Source organism: Anolis sagrei, chromosome 12 (assembly GCF_037176765.1).
Source record: "Anolis sagrei isolate rAnoSag1 chromosome 12, rAnoSag1.mat, whole genome shotgun sequence".
NCBI lineage: Eukaryota > Metazoa > Chordata > Lepidosauria > Squamata > Dactyloidae > Anolis > Anolis sagrei.
Window position 1 is genome coordinate 5437912 of NC_090032.1, and position 18583 is coordinate 5456494.

At 45.9% G+C, this 18583-nt stretch overlaps 1 protein-coding gene across 2 annotated transcripts in view; it reads right to left on the reverse strand.

Moving 5' to 3' along the window:
• Positions 1 to 1129: 1129 nt before the first annotated feature.
• Positions 1130 to 18583, reverse strand: part of SV2A (synaptic vesicle glycoprotein 2A) — a 69760-nt gene continuing 52306 nt past the window's right edge. Inside the window, exons 8-14 of one of the 2 annotated variants that reach the window (XR_010910380.1) lie at positions 17590 to 17678; positions 14541 to 14705; positions 12504 to 12637; positions 10606 to 10809; positions 10317 to 10476; positions 4208 to 4934; positions 1130 to 2583 (exon numbers count right to left, since the gene is read on the reverse strand). Coding sequence is in view for 1 of the 2 variants with exons in the window: in XM_060758039.2 (XP_060614022.2) it covers positions 4751 to 4934; positions 10317 to 10476; positions 10606 to 10809; positions 12504 to 12637; positions 14541 to 14705; positions 17590 to 17678 (936 nt within the window). In the remaining variant the exon portion in view is untranslated. Of the gene's footprint in view, positions 4935 to 10316; positions 10477 to 10605; positions 10810 to 12503; positions 12638 to 14540; positions 14706 to 17589; positions 17679 to 18583 lie in introns of both variants that reach the window. The other variant, XM_060758039.2, reaches the window with a different exon arrangement.

Genomic DNA, 18583 nt, shown 5'->3' on the forward strand with positions numbered 1-18583 from the left:
AAGCCTATTTTTCTATCTACCTATCTATATGCCAGTATTTATCTTCCTTCCTTCCTTCCTTTCTATCTACCTAGATAGATAGATAGATAGATAGATAGATAGATAGATAGATAGATAGATAGATAGACAGATAGACAGATAGATGGAGAAAGAAAGAAAAAGTAAGGAAGGAAATAAGTCGATTTATCTATCTATCTGCCAGTATTTATCTCTCTCTCTTCCTTCCTTCCTTTCTATCTACCTAGATAGATAGATAGATAGATAGATAGATAGATAGATACTTAGGTAGGATTAGATAACGAGAGATTACCACCGGTCCCCTGGTTGAGAACTACAGTGTTTCCTCGCTAATTGGCGGTTCGCTTTGCGTGGACTCGCTGTTTTGCGGGTTTTTGCTTCCTGGCAACGATGGAGTGTGGAAGGGAGTTTCACCCCCTCGGGAGAGAGGGAGCCCATAATAACAAAGGGAGAGCGGAAATACAAAGCAGTATGTAAATAGCTAGCAAAAAAAGGTATGTATACCATCCCTACTTTGCGGATTTTCACTTTTCGCGGGTGGTGCTGAAACGCAACACCCGCGATAAGTGAGGGAACACTGTATTTTCATATTTGGACTCTCCTAATCCACGCCAGCCCAATGACCATTGTTTGACTACACAACCAAACCCTATACTGTTTTGGGAACTTATTATTATTAAAGCAGCGTCAAACTACATTAATTCTACCACGTAGATGCACTCTGGGATTGTTCGTCTGCACCAAAAGGTTTGGCAATAGTATACCAATAATAATATTTCGGTTTTGCGCTACAGGAGGCAACGACGGGCAGTTCACTTGGGGCGAACGTCTTCCGAAACGGCACAAAACAGAATGGCGCAGACGAACGCGCAATGGGCACCAATGCACACCTTGACATTGCGACCGCTTCGTAATTCCCAAACGGGATGTTGTCACACTTTTGTAACATCGACACGGATTCGTACGATTCCGAAATGCAAACCGGGATGTCGTCACACTTTCGTAACATCGACACGGATTCGTACGATTCCGAAATGCAAACTGGGATCTCGTCACATTTTCGTAACATTGACACGGATTCGTACGATTCCAAAATGCAAACCGGGTTGTCGTCACACTTTCGTAACATCGATACGGATTCGTACGATTCCGAAATGCAAACCGGGATGTCGTCACACTTTCGTAACATCGATACGGATTCATACGATTCCAAAATGCAAACCAGGATGTCGTCACATTTTTGTAACATCGACACGGATTCGTACGATTCCGAAATGCAAACTGGGATGTCGTCACGCTTTCGTAACATCGACACGGATTCGTACGATTCCGAAATGCAAGCCGGGATGTCGTCACACTTTCATAACATCGACACGGATTCGTACAATTCCGAAATGCAAACTGGGATGTCGTCACATTTTCGTAACATCGATACGGATTCGTACGATTCCGAAATGCAAACCGGGATGTCGTCATGCTTTCGTAACATCGACACGGATTCGTATGATTCCCAAATGCAAACCGGGATGTCGTCACATTTTCATAACATCGATACGGATCCGTATGATTCCAAAATGCAAACTGGGATGTCGTCACACTTTCGTAACATCGACACGGATTCGTACGATTCCGAAAGGCAAACCGGGATGTCGTCACACTTTTGTAACATCGACACGGATTCGTACGATTCCGAAATGCAAACCGGGATGTCGTCACGTTTTCGTAACATCGACACGAATTCGTACGATTCCGAAATGCAAACCGGGATGTCGTCACATTTTTGTAACATCGACACGGATTCGTACGATTTCGAAATGCAAACCGGGATGTCGTCACACTTTCGTAACATCGACACGGATTCGTACGATTCCGAAATGCAAACCGGGATGTCGTCACGTTTTCGTAACATCGACACGGATTCGTACGAAAACGAGACGTAGGAACATGGCTTTTTGTGTGTGGGGAAGAGTGCAAATATAACTAACGCTAACCGAAATGCGACCCGCACAAATGCAAAATGGAGACGGGACACGAGCGGACGGCGGAGGAGGATCCATCTGGAACGAAACCATTCCCACTTGGAAACATCAAGCTAAACGAAGGTATACACCTGAATCGACGCTAGCGGTTGCTGGGTTTGGGTTTGTCTTTTCGTTGTGTTTTCTCACACCCCAAATTACACAACACTCAAAATGATAGGGGTTTTGTTTTGGGAATGACACATACCGGGGTTGGTTTGAGACCGGCGCCTTTTGCATTGATTCTGTACAGACAGACATACACCAAAACATACACACACATACATACACACACAGACGTAAACGTGTGCCGTTCGGAGGAAAAAATATGTTAAAAACAACCCGAAAAAAGGAGGAAAAAGGGGTTGATTGGAACACAGGGCACACGCGTGAGTTGTTCGTTTGACACGTTGGTGCAAAAGGTGGACGGCAGATCGAACCCTGAAACGCCACCGGGTTTTCAGAAGGGCCTCTCGGGCCGTGTTTTCGAAATCTATCCCTTCCTTCTGGATTCGAGTTTGGGGCAAAGAGAGAGAGAAAGCTGCCCCTGCGTTTGGACTCAGTTTCCCTCTCTGGGCGCTGAACGAAATCTCAACCGAATAAACCATGCTTTAAGTCGGGAATGGCAAAAATAAGAGTCAAAAGGGGTCCCTTGAGGCCATCTAGTCCAACCTTGCCCCTCTGTTTTGGACTTGGTTCGGACACCGAACGAAATCTCAACCAAATAAACAAAGCCTTAAGTTGGGAATGACAAGAATAGAGTTGGAAAGGGTCCCTTGAGGCCATCTAGTCCAACCTTGCCCCTCTGTTTTGGACTCGGTTTGGACACCGAACGAAATCTCAACCAACTAAACCAAGCCTTACGTCGGGAAAGGCAAGAATAGCGTCAAAAGGGGTCCCTTGAGGCCATCTAGTCCAACCTTGCCACTCTGTTTTGGACTTGGTTTGGACTCCGAACGAAATCTCAACCAAATAAACCAATACTTAAGTCGGGAATGACGAGAATGGAATGAGAAGGGGTTCCTTGAGGCCATCTAGTCCAACTTTGCCCCTCTGGTTGGGACTTGGTTTGGACTCCAAACAAAATCTCAACCAAATAATCCAAGACTTAAGTCGATAATGACAATAACAGAGGCAGAAGGGGTCCCTTGAGGTCATCTAGTCCAACCTTGCCCCTCTGTTTTGGACTCGGTTTCCCTCTCCGGGCACCAAACAAAATTTCAATCAAATAAACCAAGACTTAAATCGGAAAGGACAAGAATAGAGTCCGAGAGGGGTCCCTTGAGGCCATCTAGTCCAACTTTTCCTTTTGTTTTGGACTTGGTTTGGACACTGAATGAAATCTCAACCCACTAAACAAAGCCTTAAGTTGGGAATGACAAGAATAGAGTTGGAAAGGGACCCTTGAGGCCATCTAGTCCAACCTTGCCCCTCTGGTTTGGACTTGGTTTGGACTCCAAACAAAATCTCAACCAAATAAACCAAGACTTAAGTTGATAATGACAATAATAGAGTCAGAAGGGGTCCCTTGAGGTCATCTAGTCCAACCTTGCCCCTCTGTTTTAGACTCGGTTTCCCTCTCCGGGCACCAAACGAAATTTCAATCAAATAAACCAAGACTTAAATCGGAAAGGACAAGAATAGAGTCCGAGAGGGGTCCCTTGAGGCCATCTAGTCCAACCTTTCCCCTCTGCTTTTGATTTGGTTTGGACACTGAACGAAATCTCAAACCACTAAACAAAGTCTTAAGTTGGGAATGACAAGAATAGAGTTGGAAAGGGTCCCTTGAGGTCATCTAGTCCAACCTTGCCCCTATGTTTTGGACTTGGCTTGGACACCAAATGAAATCTCAATCAAATATACCAAGACTTAAGTTGAGAATGACAAGAATGGAGTGAGAAGAGGTCCCTTGAGGGCATCTAGTCCAACCTTACACCTCTGTTTTGGACTCGGTTTGGACGCTGGACAAAATCTCAACCAAATAAACCCAACATTAAGCTGGAAAGGACAATAATTGAGTCGGAAAGGGATCCTTGAGGTCATCTAGTCCAACTTTGCCCCTCTGTTTTGGAATCTGGACACCAAACGAAATCTCAACCAAATAAACCAAGTTTTAAGCTGGAAATTATTCCAAAAAGGGTCCCCTGAGACCATCTATTCTAACCGTACACCTCCGTTTTGGACTCGGATTCCCCCTTCCGGCCTCGCGATTCACACGAAAACCACCGTAGAAGAGATTTAGGAGAAGTGGGATGAGAGGGCAGACAGACTACACATCCCACCAAGGTTTCAAAGGACCGATCGACACCGAAACGAGGTCACGAAATGGGCACAACTGCGAAGAGGCTGCAACTGATTGTGCTTTGCAGCTTTGCAGCCAACTGAGGACTAAAGAGGGAGGAAAGGAGAGAAACCGGGACACTCCAGAAAAGTGGGACGGCAGAGGATTCAAGGGGGACACAAAAAAATAAAAATAAAGGGACGAATGAGTTTGGTAGAAAGGGATGGGAACTTACTAAGGATGGCATTTTTTTTCACACACCCCTTGTCCCCCCCTTTTGTTGAAATGAGAACGACATTAAGACGACGGTCACAGTGTCTCTACGACTCTAAATCTCTCCCAAAAGTGGGAAAGGGGCAAGGGCAGGACAGGGCCCGAGTGTGAATCAATCTCTCTCTCTCTCTTTCTCTCTCTCTTTCTTGCTTTCTCTCTCTCACTGTAGAACTTGCCCCCGCGTCTCCGGCAGTTTCAGGGCCAGAGAGCTGCCCACGGCCAGCGCCGCCGACGCCAAGAGGATGGGCACCGCTTTGGTGATGCCCACGAAAGACGTGAAGATGCTGATGCCCAGGACGGCGGCCAGCTTGCATAAGGCGTTGAGGAACCCAAAGGCGGTCGTCCTGGGGAGAAAAGGGGAGAGAAAGCAGAAAGGGTGAGCCAAGAGCGTCCTGCGGCAGCGGAAAAGGCCAACACGATTCCAGGGGGCTCAGAGTGTCTTACAAGTTATATGTACATACAATATATTCAGAGGTGGCCCTAGGTAATTTTCAACGGTAAGCAGACAGTATTTTGGCGCCCCCCCCCCCCCAACCAATCATTGATATATATTTTCTGTTCGTCGTGGGAGTTCTGTGTGCCATATTTGGTTCAATTCCATCATTGGTGGAGTTCAGAATGCTCTTTGATTGTAGGTGAACTATACATCCCAGTAACTACACTTGCCGCATTTGCTCCCTTGCCTGGCCCGCTTTGGATCCCGAGGCGTGCCTGAAGACCCCGGCGTGTGCACCAAAAGTCACCTCTTCTCCTGACTTTCTCCTCAGCCATTGGGACCAAGAGAGAGAGAGAGAGAGAGAGAGAGAGAAGTGGAGATGCCCACCTTTCCTGAAGGTAGGCGCAAAAACAAAGGAGGGAGCGGAGGTGGGAGATACCTCCACCCGGAGGGACACTCTCTCTCTCTCTCTCTCTTGATCCCAATGGCTGAAGAGAAAGTCAGGAGAAGAGGCACCCACCTCCTCTCCTCTCCTAATCCGCGGGTGGGCCAAGGGGTGGAGCCGCCGCGCCTGCCCCGCTTTGGGTCCGGAGGCGTGCCTGAAGGCCCCAGCGTGTGCACCAAAAGTCACCTCTTCTCCTGACTTTCTCCTCAGCCATTGGGACCAAGAGAGAGAGAGAGACAGAGGTGGAGATGCCCACCTTTCCTGAAGTTAGCCGCAAAAACAAAGGAGGGAGCGGAGGTGGGAGATACCTCCAGCCGGAGGGGCTCTCTCTCTCTCTCTCTCTCTCTTGGTCCCAATGGCTGAAGAGAAAGTCAGGAGAAGAGGCGACTTTTGGTGCGCACGCTGGGGTCTTCAGACACGCCTCCGTACCCGTAACGGGCCAGGCGCGGCGGCTCTGCCCCTTGGCCCACCCGCGGATTGAGGAGAGGAGAGGAGGCGGGTGGAGCGCCAGGGGATCGGGAAAGGGAGCCGGTCATGGGGAAGGGATCGAACGCAGAGAACAATTGAGCGCCGGCTCTGCTTGCGCACCCGGTGACCGGGTGGAGCAGGAACGAGAGGGGCGAGGCGAGGCTCAACGGCCCAGCCCCTTTGGGAAGAGGATTGCCCGGCAGCGAGGCAAGAAAGCCGAGGCTCCCCCCGGACTGCTAGGGCTGTTGTGAGCTGAGGGGGCGCTCCTCAAGTGGTGGTCGAGGGGCATTTACAGAGGCGCCTCTGCACCCCTGGCAAAAAAAAGTGTTCTGCGACCGCTTACTTCGCGTAATGGACGAGCCGCCCCTGAATATATTATACTATTAGCATAGCACAATATTAGTATGATATATTACTACTAGCTGTCCCCTGCCAGGCGTTGCTGTGGCCCAGTCTGGTGATAAGGAAAATAAAGTAATTAGAAAGTGCTGGTTTCTAATATATGTAATATCTTTATGCTTGTGGGTAAACAGTATTTCTTGATGTTTTTTTGACAGTGTTGACGTAGAGATTGTCTGGTTTGCCTACTCTGGAACATGCAACATATCATCGTTCTTCTTTAGGGGTCCCTTTCAAATCTATAATACTTTATCTGTCTGTGTGTGAATTATATATATCTATCTATATCTATGGCTGGATGGCTCTCTTTCAGGAGGGCTTTGATTACTTTTTCTTGCCCTGGTGAAGAGGGTTGGACTGGATGGCCTTAAGTATTTTCTGTTCATCATGGGAGTTCTGTGTGGGAAGTTTGCCCCATTTCTGTCATTTGTGGGTTTCAGAATGCTCTTTAATTGTAGTGAACTATAAATCCCAGTAAGTACAAATCCCAAATGTCAAGGTCTATTTCCTGCAAACTCCATCTGTGTTCATATTTGGGCATATGGAATATTTGTGTCAAGTTTGGTCCAGATCCATCATTGTTTGAGTCCACAGTGCTCTCTGGATGTAGGTGAACTACAACTCCAAAACCAAAGGACAGTGCCCACCAAATCCTTCCAGTATTTTCTGTTGGTCATGGGAGAACTGCGTGCCAAGTTTGGCCCAATTCTATCATTGGTGGGGTTCAGAATGTTCTTTGATTGTAGGTGAACTATAAATCCCAGCAACTACAACTCCCAAATGTCAAGATTCTATTTTCTCTCAAACTCCACCAGTCTTCACATTTGGGCATATTGAGTATTCGTGTAGAGTTTGGTGCATATCCATCATTGTTGAGTCCACAATGATCTCTGGATGTAGGTGAACTACAACTCCAAAACCAATGGACACTGCCCACCAAACCTTTCCAGTATTTTCTGTTGGTCTTGGGAGAACTGTGTGCCAAGTTTGTTTCAATTCCATCGCTGGTGGGGTTCAGAATGCTCTTTGATTGTAGGTGAACTGTAAATCCCAGCAACTACAACTCCCAAATGACAAAATCAATTTTTTGAGTGAAGGACGTACATTGGGCGGTTAGGTGTCTTGTGTCCAAATTTGGTGTCAAATCGTCCAGTGGTTTTTGAGTTCTGTGAATCCCACAAACGAACATTATATAGATTGTAGTTGTCTTGCGAAGCCACAAGGGGGCGCACAATCCAAAGTCTCGGAAAGGTTTCTCCTTATGTTTTTTTTCCCATTTCCAGTTGGGATTTGTAGTTTTGCAAGGTCTTCAAGCCTCCTCTGCTAAAGGGGTCTGGGGAGTCAACAAACGAGAAATCCCAGGATTTGGGCAGAAACTATAACTCTCAGTACTCTATTGCATTGCACCATAGCCATCAAAGTGGGTCAACCTGCATTAATTGTGCACCCCTAGTCTGGAAAGCCTGTGTTGTGGTGGACTTCAACACCCATCAGCAATGGGAGCTGCAATAATATGCAAAAGGGGATGAATTCCGCATTTTCTCTGACTGTCTCTGGCTCTCTCTCGGCTTCTCGGTGCCGTCAAGGTCCCTCCGGGCAGCTCGGCATGTGACTAGCAAGCCCAATGCGTCACCTCTCGTCGTTGGGCTTTTTTTGTCCTTGTTCCCAAAAATTGCGCAGCCGCTCCATGCGCTCCCTCCCATACCCTGCCTGACTTTCCTCTGCAAAGCATTTATCCCCCCAAAAAATAAGAAAACACTGGAGGAAGGGACCGGAAAAGATGGCGAGAACAGGACTGCAATGTCACAGGGTTCAGATTGTGCTATTATTATTATTATTATTATTATTATCATAGAAGATGGCTTTGAACGGCAGCAGATCACAAGAGCTGTCTTCATAGACCTGTCAGTGGTTTATGAGACTGTGAACCACTGCCTCCTCCTGAGAAAAATGTAGGACAACCACCTCACCCACCTCATAGGAAACCTGCTACAAAACAGGAGCTTTTTTGTTGAGTTCCAGGCCCAGAGAAGCAGATGGCGGAAACAGAAGAGCGGCCTCCCTCAGGGGAGAGTGCTTGCTCCATCCATGTACAACATCTACACAAATGACCAACAACTGCCAGTAGGGACAGAGTTTCATCTATGCTGATGATCGTGCCATCACCGCTCAAGCAAGGAGGCAAAGGGTTGACATTTGAAGCCAATCATTCATGTAGGGGATGTGGGTACGGAATGCACCTACCGCTGGTCCAAGGGATAGAGCTTGGGCCATCACCGCCCAAGCAGGGAACTTTGAGATGGTTGAACAGAAGCTCTCCGAAGCTCTAGGTGCTCTTACTGCCTATTACAGGGAAAACCAGCTGATCCCTAATCCATCTACAACACAGACATGTGCTTTTCACCTTCATAACAGACAAACATCCCGAGCTCTGAGGATGACCTGGGAAGGAATCCCACAAAGGACGACCACCTCACCTGCCTCATAGGAAACCTGCTACAAAACAGGAGCTTTTTTGTTGAGTTCCAGGACCAGAGAAGCAAATGGCGGAAAAAGAAGAACGGCCTCCCTCAGGAGAGAGTGCTTGCTCCATCCATGTACAACATCTACACAAATGACCAACAACTGCCAGAAGGGACAGAGAGTTTCATCTATGCTGATGATCGTGCCATCACCGCTCAAGCAAGGGGGCAAAGGGTTGACATTTGAAGCCAATCATTCATGTAGGGGATGTGGGTACGAAGTGCACCTACCGCCGGTCCAAAGGATACAGCTTGGGCCATCACTGCCCAAGCAGGGAACTTTGAGATGGTTGAACAGAAGCTCTCCGAAGCTCTAGGTCAGTGGTTCTCAACCTGGGGTCCCCAGATGTTTTTTGCCTACAACTCCCAGAAATCCCAGTCAGTTTACCAGCTGTTAGGATTTCTACGAGTCGAAGGCCAAAAACATCTGGGGACCCCAGGTTGAGAACCACTGCTCTAGCTGCTCTTACTGCCTGCTACAGGGAAAACCAGCTGATCCCTAATCCATCTACAACACAGACATGTGCTTTTCCCCTTCAGAACAAACAAACATCCCGAGCTCTGAGGATGACCTGGGAAGGAATCCCACAAAGGACGACCACCTCACCTGCCTCATAGGAAACCTGCTACAAAACAGGAGCTTTTTTGTTAAGTTCCAGGGCCAGAGAAGCAGATGGCGGAAACAGAAGAACGGCCTGCCTCAGGGGAGAGTGCTTGCTCCATCCATGTTCAACATTTACACAAATGTCCAGCCACTGCCAGAAGGGACAGAGAGCTTCATCTATGCTGATGATCGTACCATCACCACTCAAGTAGGGAGCTTTGAGATGGTTGAACAGAAGCTCTCCAAAGCTTGAGGTGCTCTTAATACCTATTACAGGGAAAACCAGCTGATTCCTAATGTTTAATATTTACACAAATGACCAGCCACTGCCAGAAGGGACAGAGAGTTTCATCTATGCTGACGATCATGCCATCACTGCCCAAGCAGGGAGTTTTGAGATGGTTGAACAGAAGCTCTTCGAAGCTCTAGGTGCTCTTACCGCCTACTACAGGGAAAACCAGCGGATCCCTAATCCATCTAAAACACAGACATGTGCCTTTCACCTTAAGAACAGACAAGCATCCCGAGCTCTGAAGATCACCTGAGAAGGAATCCCACAAAGGATGACCACCTCACCCGCTTCATAGGAAACCTGCTACAAAACAGGAGCTTTTGTGTTGAGTTCCAGGGCCAGAGAAGCAGATGGCGGAAACACAAGAACGGCCTGCCTCAGGGGAGTGTGCTTGCTCCATCCATGTTCAACATCTACACAAATGACCAACCACTCCCAGAAGGGACAGAGAGTTTCATCTATGCTGATGATCATGCCATCGCCGCTCAAGCAGGGAGGTGAAAAATTGACATTTGGAGCCAATCATTCATGTAGGGAATGTGGGTACGAAATGCACCTACCGCCGGTCCGAGGGATAGAGCTCCACGGTCAAGACGTCCAGCGCGTTCCAGGAGGCAATGCTGACCCCGCCAAAGAGACACAGGAGGGCGATCATGGCCGACTCGCTGTTGCCGAAGGATAAGAAGAAGCAGCTGATGCAAGACATGACGCTCGAGCCGGCTTCGGGAAGGAAAGGCAGAGAGGGAGCGGTCATCAGCGTGGTCCCGATTCAGGACTTTCCCCATAACCCGTGGCCCCATCCCCAGCACGTCTTGGTTGGTCCGTCCCCCCCAAGCAAGGCTTCCTCACCCAGCATCCGTAGGCGCCCAATCTTGTCCATCAGGAGGGCGGAGACGATGTTCCCCGGGAGGACCGCCAAGGTGCCCAGGAAGCTGACAAAGTAGATCATGTAGGCGTTGTTGTCGTCGCTGAAGTCCAGCTGACAGCCCTCCTTGTTGTGGAGGAAGGTGCTGTTGATGATCCGGCTGTTGATGAACTTGTACTCGAAGAGGTCTGAAGGAAAGAGGGAAAGCACAGGAAGAGGTCAGCACTCGAACTTTGCATTGAAGAAAGAGAGAAAGAATGGTAGGTAGGTGCATAGGTAGATAGACAGATAGATAGAGAGATATGCATCAGCAAAATAGATAGATAGATAGATTAATAGGTAGATAGGTAGATGGATGGATAGGTAGATGGATGGATAGGTAGATGGATGGATGGATGAAAAGATCAATAGATAGAAAGATAGAAAGATAGAAAGATAGAAAGGTAGAAAGGTAGATAGATAGATAGATAGATAGATAGATAGATAGATAGATAGATAGATAGATGGGTGTCACTGTCTGGGTGTCTGGGTGGGTAGATGGGTGGATGGATGGATAGATGGGTAGATGGATGGATAGATGGATGGATGGATAGGTAGATGGATGGATATATATGCAGATGGGTAGATGGATGGACAGGTGGATGGATGGATTGATGGGTAGATGGATGGATAAGTGGATGGATGGATGGATGGATATATAGATGATAGATAGATAGATGGGTAGATGAGTAGATGGGTGGATAGGTGGGTGGGTGGATGGATAGGTAGATGGGTAGGTGGATGGATGGATGGATGGATGGATAGGTAGGTAGGTAGGTAGGTAGGTAGGTAGATGGATGGATATATAGGTAGATGGGTAGATGGATGGATAGGTGGATGGATGGATGGATGGATGGATAAATGGATGGATAGGTAGATGGATGGATGGATGGAAGGATGGATAGACCGACAGACAGATAGATGGGTAGATGGATGGATAGGTAGATTGATGGATAGGTAGATTGATGGATGGATGGATGGATGGATGGATGGATGGATGGATAGATAGATGGATAGACCGACAGACAGATAGATGGGTAGATGGATGGATAGGTAGATTGATGGATAGGTAGATTGATGGATGGATGGATGGATGGATGGATAGATAGATAGATAGATAGATAGATAGATAGATAGACAGATAGGATAAATAGGAATATGGATGGAGAGATGGATGGATGGATGGATGGGAAGATAGATAGATAGATAGATAGATAGATAGATAGATAGATAGATAGATAGATAGATAGATAGATAGATAGATAGATAGGCAGGCAGGCAGGCAAGCAGGCAGGCAGGCAGGCAGGCAGATCTTATCTTCCTATCTATCCATCTTCCTATCTATCCTATATAGATAGGAAGATGGATAGATAGGAAGATAAGAAGATAGATAGATAGATAGATAGATAGATAGATAGATAGATAGATAGATGAGCAGTTGAATGAATAGGTGGATGGATGGATAGCTGGAGAGGTAGAGTGATCGAGAGGTAGTATGTGTCAGAAAGAACGAAAGACTGAGTAGGTGGGCAATAGAAAGATAGATTGAGGTAGTTTAGATAAATATTAGATACACATTAAATGAAAGATGTAGAGATGATAGATAGATATCTGTCTCTTATTTAATCTATGATAGATAGATGCAATAGAAATAGATAGATAGACAGATAGATGAGAGAGATCAATCGATAGATGTGTGTCAGAGAGAAAGAGGGTGGGAAGAGAGAACAAGACAGAAAGAGAAGTAGAGATAGATAGATAGATAGATAGATAGATAGATAGATAGATAGATAGATAGATACAACAAGGGATAGAACAGTATATATCCGGTCCCAGATCCCACCTGTGTTGTAGAAGACAGAGGAGATGAACGTGCAGTTCTTGAAGAAGGTATTGCTAGACGTGACGTCCTCGAAATAACATTCCTCAAACAGCGAGTCGATGAAGGAGATGGACTTCATCTTGAGGCCGATGAACCTGACGGGAGGGGGAGTGAGAGAAGATGGTCAGACGAAGGCAAGGCAGGGCAGAAAAGATGAATTGGGAGAGGTCTCAATCAGGAATTTTACAGGGCTGAGAGCATGTGACTTGACCAAGGTCATCAAGTAGTTTTCTAGGTTGAAAACAGGATTCCAACAATTGTTGTAGCCCATTTGCTCAAAACACTATACTAAGTGGACATTCATTTCTCTATTCATCTATCAAGCTTCTATCTTCCTTCCATCATTTACATAACTATCAACTGTCTCTATCTATCTATCTATCTATCTATCTAGCCAAGCATGAGTCCATCCATCCATCCATCTTACTTCTCTGTTTGAGAATGCACCCAAGCAGCTATCTATCTATCCATCCATCTTACTTCTCTGATTGAGGATGCACTCAAGCATCTATCCAACCATCCATTCATCCACCCATCCACCCATCCATATTACTTTTCTGCTTGAGGATGGACCCAAGCATCCATCTATCCATCTAGCCATCCATCTATCCATCCATCCATCCATCCATCCATCCATCCATCTTACTTCTCTGCTTGAGGATGCACCCAAGCATCCATCCACCTATCCTTCCATCCACCCATCCATATTACTTCTCTACTTGAAGATGCACCCAAGCATATATCTATCTATCTATCTATCTATCTATCTATCTATCTATCCATCCATCTATCTATCCATCTATCCATCCATCCATCCATCCATCCATCCATCTATCTTGCTTCTCTTTTTGAGGATGCACCCAAGCATCCATCCATCCATCTTACTACTCTGCTTGAGGATGCACCCAAGCATCCATCCATCCATCCACCTATCCATCCATCCACCCATTCATATTACTTCTCAGCTTGAAGATGCACCCAAGCATCTATCTATCAATCCATCTATCTATGCATCTATCCAATCATCCATTCATCCATCCATAAACCATCCATATTACTTTTCTGCTCGAGGATGCACCCAAGCATCCATCTATCCATCTATCCATCCATCCATCCATCCATCCATCCCATCCATCCATCTTACTTCTCTGCTTAAGGATGCACCCAAGCATCCATCCATCCATCCACCTATCCTTCCATCCACCCATCCATATTATTTCTCTGCTTGAAGATGCACCCAAGCATCTATCTATCTATCTATCTATCTATCTATCTATCCATCCATCCATCCATCTATCCATCCATCCATCCATCCATCCATCCATCCATCTTACTTTTCTGCTTGAAGATGCACCCAAGAGTCCATCCACCTATCCTTCCATCCATCCATCCATCCATCCATCCACCCATCCATATTACTTCTCTGCTTGAAGATGCACCCAAGCATCTATCTATCTATCTATCTATCTATCTATCTATCTATCCATCCATCCATCCATCCATCCATCCATCTATCCATCTACCCATCCATCCATCTACCCATCCATCCATCCATCCATCCATCCATCCATCCATCCATCCATCTTACTTCTCTGCTTGAGGATGCACCCAAGCATCCATCCATCCACCTGTCCTTCCATCCATCCACCCATCCATATTACTTCTCTGTTTGAAGATGCACCCAAGCATCCATCCATCCATCCATCCATCCATCCTGCCATCCTGCCATCCATTCATATTTATTCTCTGCTTGAGAATGAACCCAAGCATCTATCTATCCATCCATCCATCTATTCATCTATCTATGTTCTCTCTCTCTCTCTCTCTCTCTCTGGGTGACCATCTGTCAGTGTCTTCCTGCCAGGCAGAATGAGGTTGGACTGGATGACCTTTGGGGTCCTCTCCAACTCTGTGATCCTAAGATCCCGTTATAAAAGGGAAGAATAAATGTGGAGCAGAAGAAAGAAGTAGGGTAGGCGAGGAAAGGGAGGAACCCACTTGTCATTGAAGTACTCCCCTCGGCTGTGGATCTGGTTCTCCAAGGTGAAGTTGAACGTGATGTGGCGCACCGTCTCGTTGATGAAGACCTTCGTCCGGGAGGCGTACTCGATATTCTGGAGGTGCTTGATCATGTCGGGGAACCAGACGGTCAAACCGTAGTAGCTGGGATTGCAGAGAAAGAAGGAGGAGGAGAAGGAAAATAGAGAAGGAAGCAATCGCCGAGATAAGAATATTGAGAATGGAGAGAGAAAGGCAACATGATATTAGATAGTTAAAAATGTGGTTTCCAAATGGACGAATTAGTGCCTGGAAGTGGTTTGCACACCTGCCAACAGCAGCGAAGCCAGCTTCTATTTGGGATCAGCTGGCAATTAATTTTTTCCTACTCTAATGAGTCCAATTAATAGAGCTGCGGCGAGATCAATCGACAATTCCCAGCTTTGGGAGCTGTGCGGCCCTTGAGTTATCTCTACAAGCGAATGAGAGAGTTCCACTATTATTTTGAAAGAAGGAGTAAAATTGCATCCTGGCGGTGAGATAAAAGCGGGACACAAATGAATATAATAATAATAATAATAATAATAATAATAATAATAATAATATAATAATAATAATAATAATAATAATAATAATAATAATAATCTCATCATCATCTGCAGATTACGGGAGCTGTCTTCATCGACCTGTCAGCTGCTTATGATACTGTCAATCATCACTTCCTCCTGAAAAAATATATATATATCCCAAAGGATGACCACCTCACCCGCTTCATAGGAAACCTGCTACAAAACAGGAGCTTTTTTGTTGAGTTCCAGGGTCAGAGAAGCAGATGGTGGAAACAGAAGAACGGCTTGCCACAGGGGAGTGTGCTTGCTCCATCCATGTTTAACATTGACACAAATGACCAGCCACTGCCAGAAGGGACAGTTTCATCTATGCTGATGATTGTGTCATCACCACTCAAACAGGGAGCTTTGAAATAGTTGAGCAAAAGCTTTCCAAAGCTTTAGGTGCTCTTAATGCCTATTACAGGGAAAACCAGCAGATTCCTAATGTTTAATATTTACACAAATGACCAGCGACTGCCAGAAGAGACAAAGAGTTTCATCTATGCTGACGATCATGCCATCACCGCCCAAGCAGGAAGCTTTGAAATGGTTGAACAGAAGCTTGAGGTGCTCTTACTGCCTATTACAGAGAAAACCAGCTGATTCCTAATGTTTAATATTTACACAAATGACCAGCCATTGCCAGAAGGGACGGAGAGTTTCGTCTATGCTGACGATCGTGCCATCACCGCTCAAGCAGGGAGCTTTGCAATGGTTGAACAGAAGCTTGAGGTGCTCTTACTGCCTATTACAGGGAAAACCAGCTGATCCCTAATGTTTAGCATTGACACAAATGACCAGCCACTGCCAGAAGGGACAGTTTCATCTATGCTGATGATTGTGTCATCACCACTCAAACAGGGAGCTTGGAAATGATTGAGCAAAAACTTTCCGAAACTTTAGGTGCTCTTACTGCCTTATAGGGAAAATCAGCTAATTCCTAATGTTTAACATTGACACAAATGACCAGCCACTGCTAGAAGAGACAGAGAGTTTCATCTACACTGATGATCATGCCATCACCACTGTAGCAGGTAGTTTTGAAATGGTTGAACAGAAGCTCTCAAAAGCTTGAGGTGCTCTTACTGCCTATTATAGGGGAAACCATCTGATTCCAAATCCATCTAAAATGCGGACGTGTGCTTTTCAGTTTAAGAACAGGAAAGCATCTTGAGCTCTGAGGATGACCTGGGAAGGAATCCCATTGGAGCACTGCAGCACACCCAAGTACCTGGGAGTCACTCTGGACCATGCTCTGACTTATAAGAAGCACTGCTTGGTTATCAAGCCAAAAGTGGGCGCTAGAAACAATATCATACAAAAGATGACTGGCACAACCTGGGGATCACAACCAGACACAGTGAAGACATCTGCCCTTGCGGTATGCTACTCTGCTGCTGAGTATGCATGCCCAGTGTGGAACACATCTCACCACGTTAAAACAGTGGATGTGGCTCTTAATGAGACATGCCGCATTATCATAGGATGTCAACACCCTACGTTGCTGGAGAAATTACACTGCTTAGCCGGTATTGCACCACCTGATCACCACTGAGACCACCTTTACTGGCTTGTGCCAGTCGTCATTATTATATTATTAATTATTATTGATTATTATTGATTATTATTATTATTTGTATTATTAATTATTATTAATAATAATTATTATTTTTACTATTTGTATTATTATTAATAATAATTTTATTTTTATTATTTATTTTTATTTTTATTAATTAGTATTATTAATAATAATTTTATTATTATTTATTTTTATTATAATAATATTTATTATCATAAATTATTATAATAAATATTTATTATTAATCTTTATTTTAATAATAATAATAATATAAAATAATAAGAAATAAATATCTTTTGTGCCATAATAATAATAATAAAGACTCATCTTGTGATTCAAATACTACTACTACTACTACTACTACTAATAATAATTGTTTATTATCCTGTTTAAGTCTGCCTTATCCAAAATGCTTGGGACCAGAAGTATTTTGGATTTTGCCATACTTGTAGCCGAATATACATGCCTCATGCAATATTTGGATGTTTTATGCACAACTTATATGCACAAAGGTCGTTTTCGATAATGATTTGGTGCATTAATCAAATTTTAGGGATATCGATACATCAGAAAGCAAAGGGTGCCAATCTCTCAGCCCTCCAGGTGGACCCTTTCCAGCATTCAGATAACAAATCCCATTGGCATCATGGGCTTCTGCATGGAACAACAACAACAACAACAACAACAAGCTTTAATGCTTGTCACAACAACACTGGAAGCACCATGAACTCCAATGCTCCAATCTCCTTTATAGGATCACTGTTAAGACAATGCCGACTTGGGAGATAGCAACACCAAATAATCCCCCCACCAACCATGAAGGAAATAGAGAATTTCCCCCTTTTCCCACTGTCTCTACCTGAAAGACATGGTGAACCACACAGCCATCATCATCAGCGTCACCCGGCGGTATTCGGGAGCAAAGCATTGGTGGATGTTGGCCCAGACCTGCGAAAGGAAGGGCAAAATCTCATCTCAATTAAGAGAGGGTAGTGGGAGGACAATCATAACAACAACAACAACAACACTAACAACAACAACAATGTTTGGGAATGTTGTGACTGAGTTTGACTGAATCTGAAGCTGAGCTCTGTGGGCCTTCCGAGTCAGAATTCCTACAGGATGATGAGGAGGCGCCCTCCCCCCCCCCCCAACCAATCATTGATATATATTTTCTGTTCGTCGTGGGAGTTCTGTGTGCCATATTTGGTTCAATTCCATCATTGGTGGAGTTCAGAATGCTCTTTGATTGTAGGTGAACTTTACATCCCAGTAACTACACTTGCCGCACTTGCTCCCTTGCCTGGGCCACTTTGGGTCCGGAGGCGTGCCTGAAGACCCCGGCGTGTGCACCAAAATTCACCTCTTCTCCTGACTTTCTCCTCAGCCATTGGGACCAAGAGAGAGAGAGAGAGAGAGAGAGGTGGAGATGCCCACCTTTCCTGAAGGTAGGCGCAAAAACAAAGGAGGGAGCGGAGGTGGGAGATACCTCCACCTGGAGGGTCTCTCTCTCTCTCTCTCTCTTGGTCCCAATGGCTGAAGAGAAAGTCAGGAGAAGAGGCGACTTTTGGTGCGCCCGCTGGGGTCTTCAGACACGCCTCTGGACCCAAAGCGGGCCAGGTGCGGCGGCTCCACCCCTTGGCCCACCCGTGGATTGGGGAGAGGAGAGGAGGTGGGTGGAGCGCCGGGGGATTGGGAAAGGGAGCCGGTCATGGGGAAGGGATCGAACGTGGAGAACGATTGAGCGCCAGCTCTGCTCGTGCACCCGGTGGCCGGGTGGAGCAGGAATGAGAGGGGATAGGCAAGGCTCCTTTGGGAAGAGGATCACCCGGCAGCGAGGCAAGAAAGCCGAG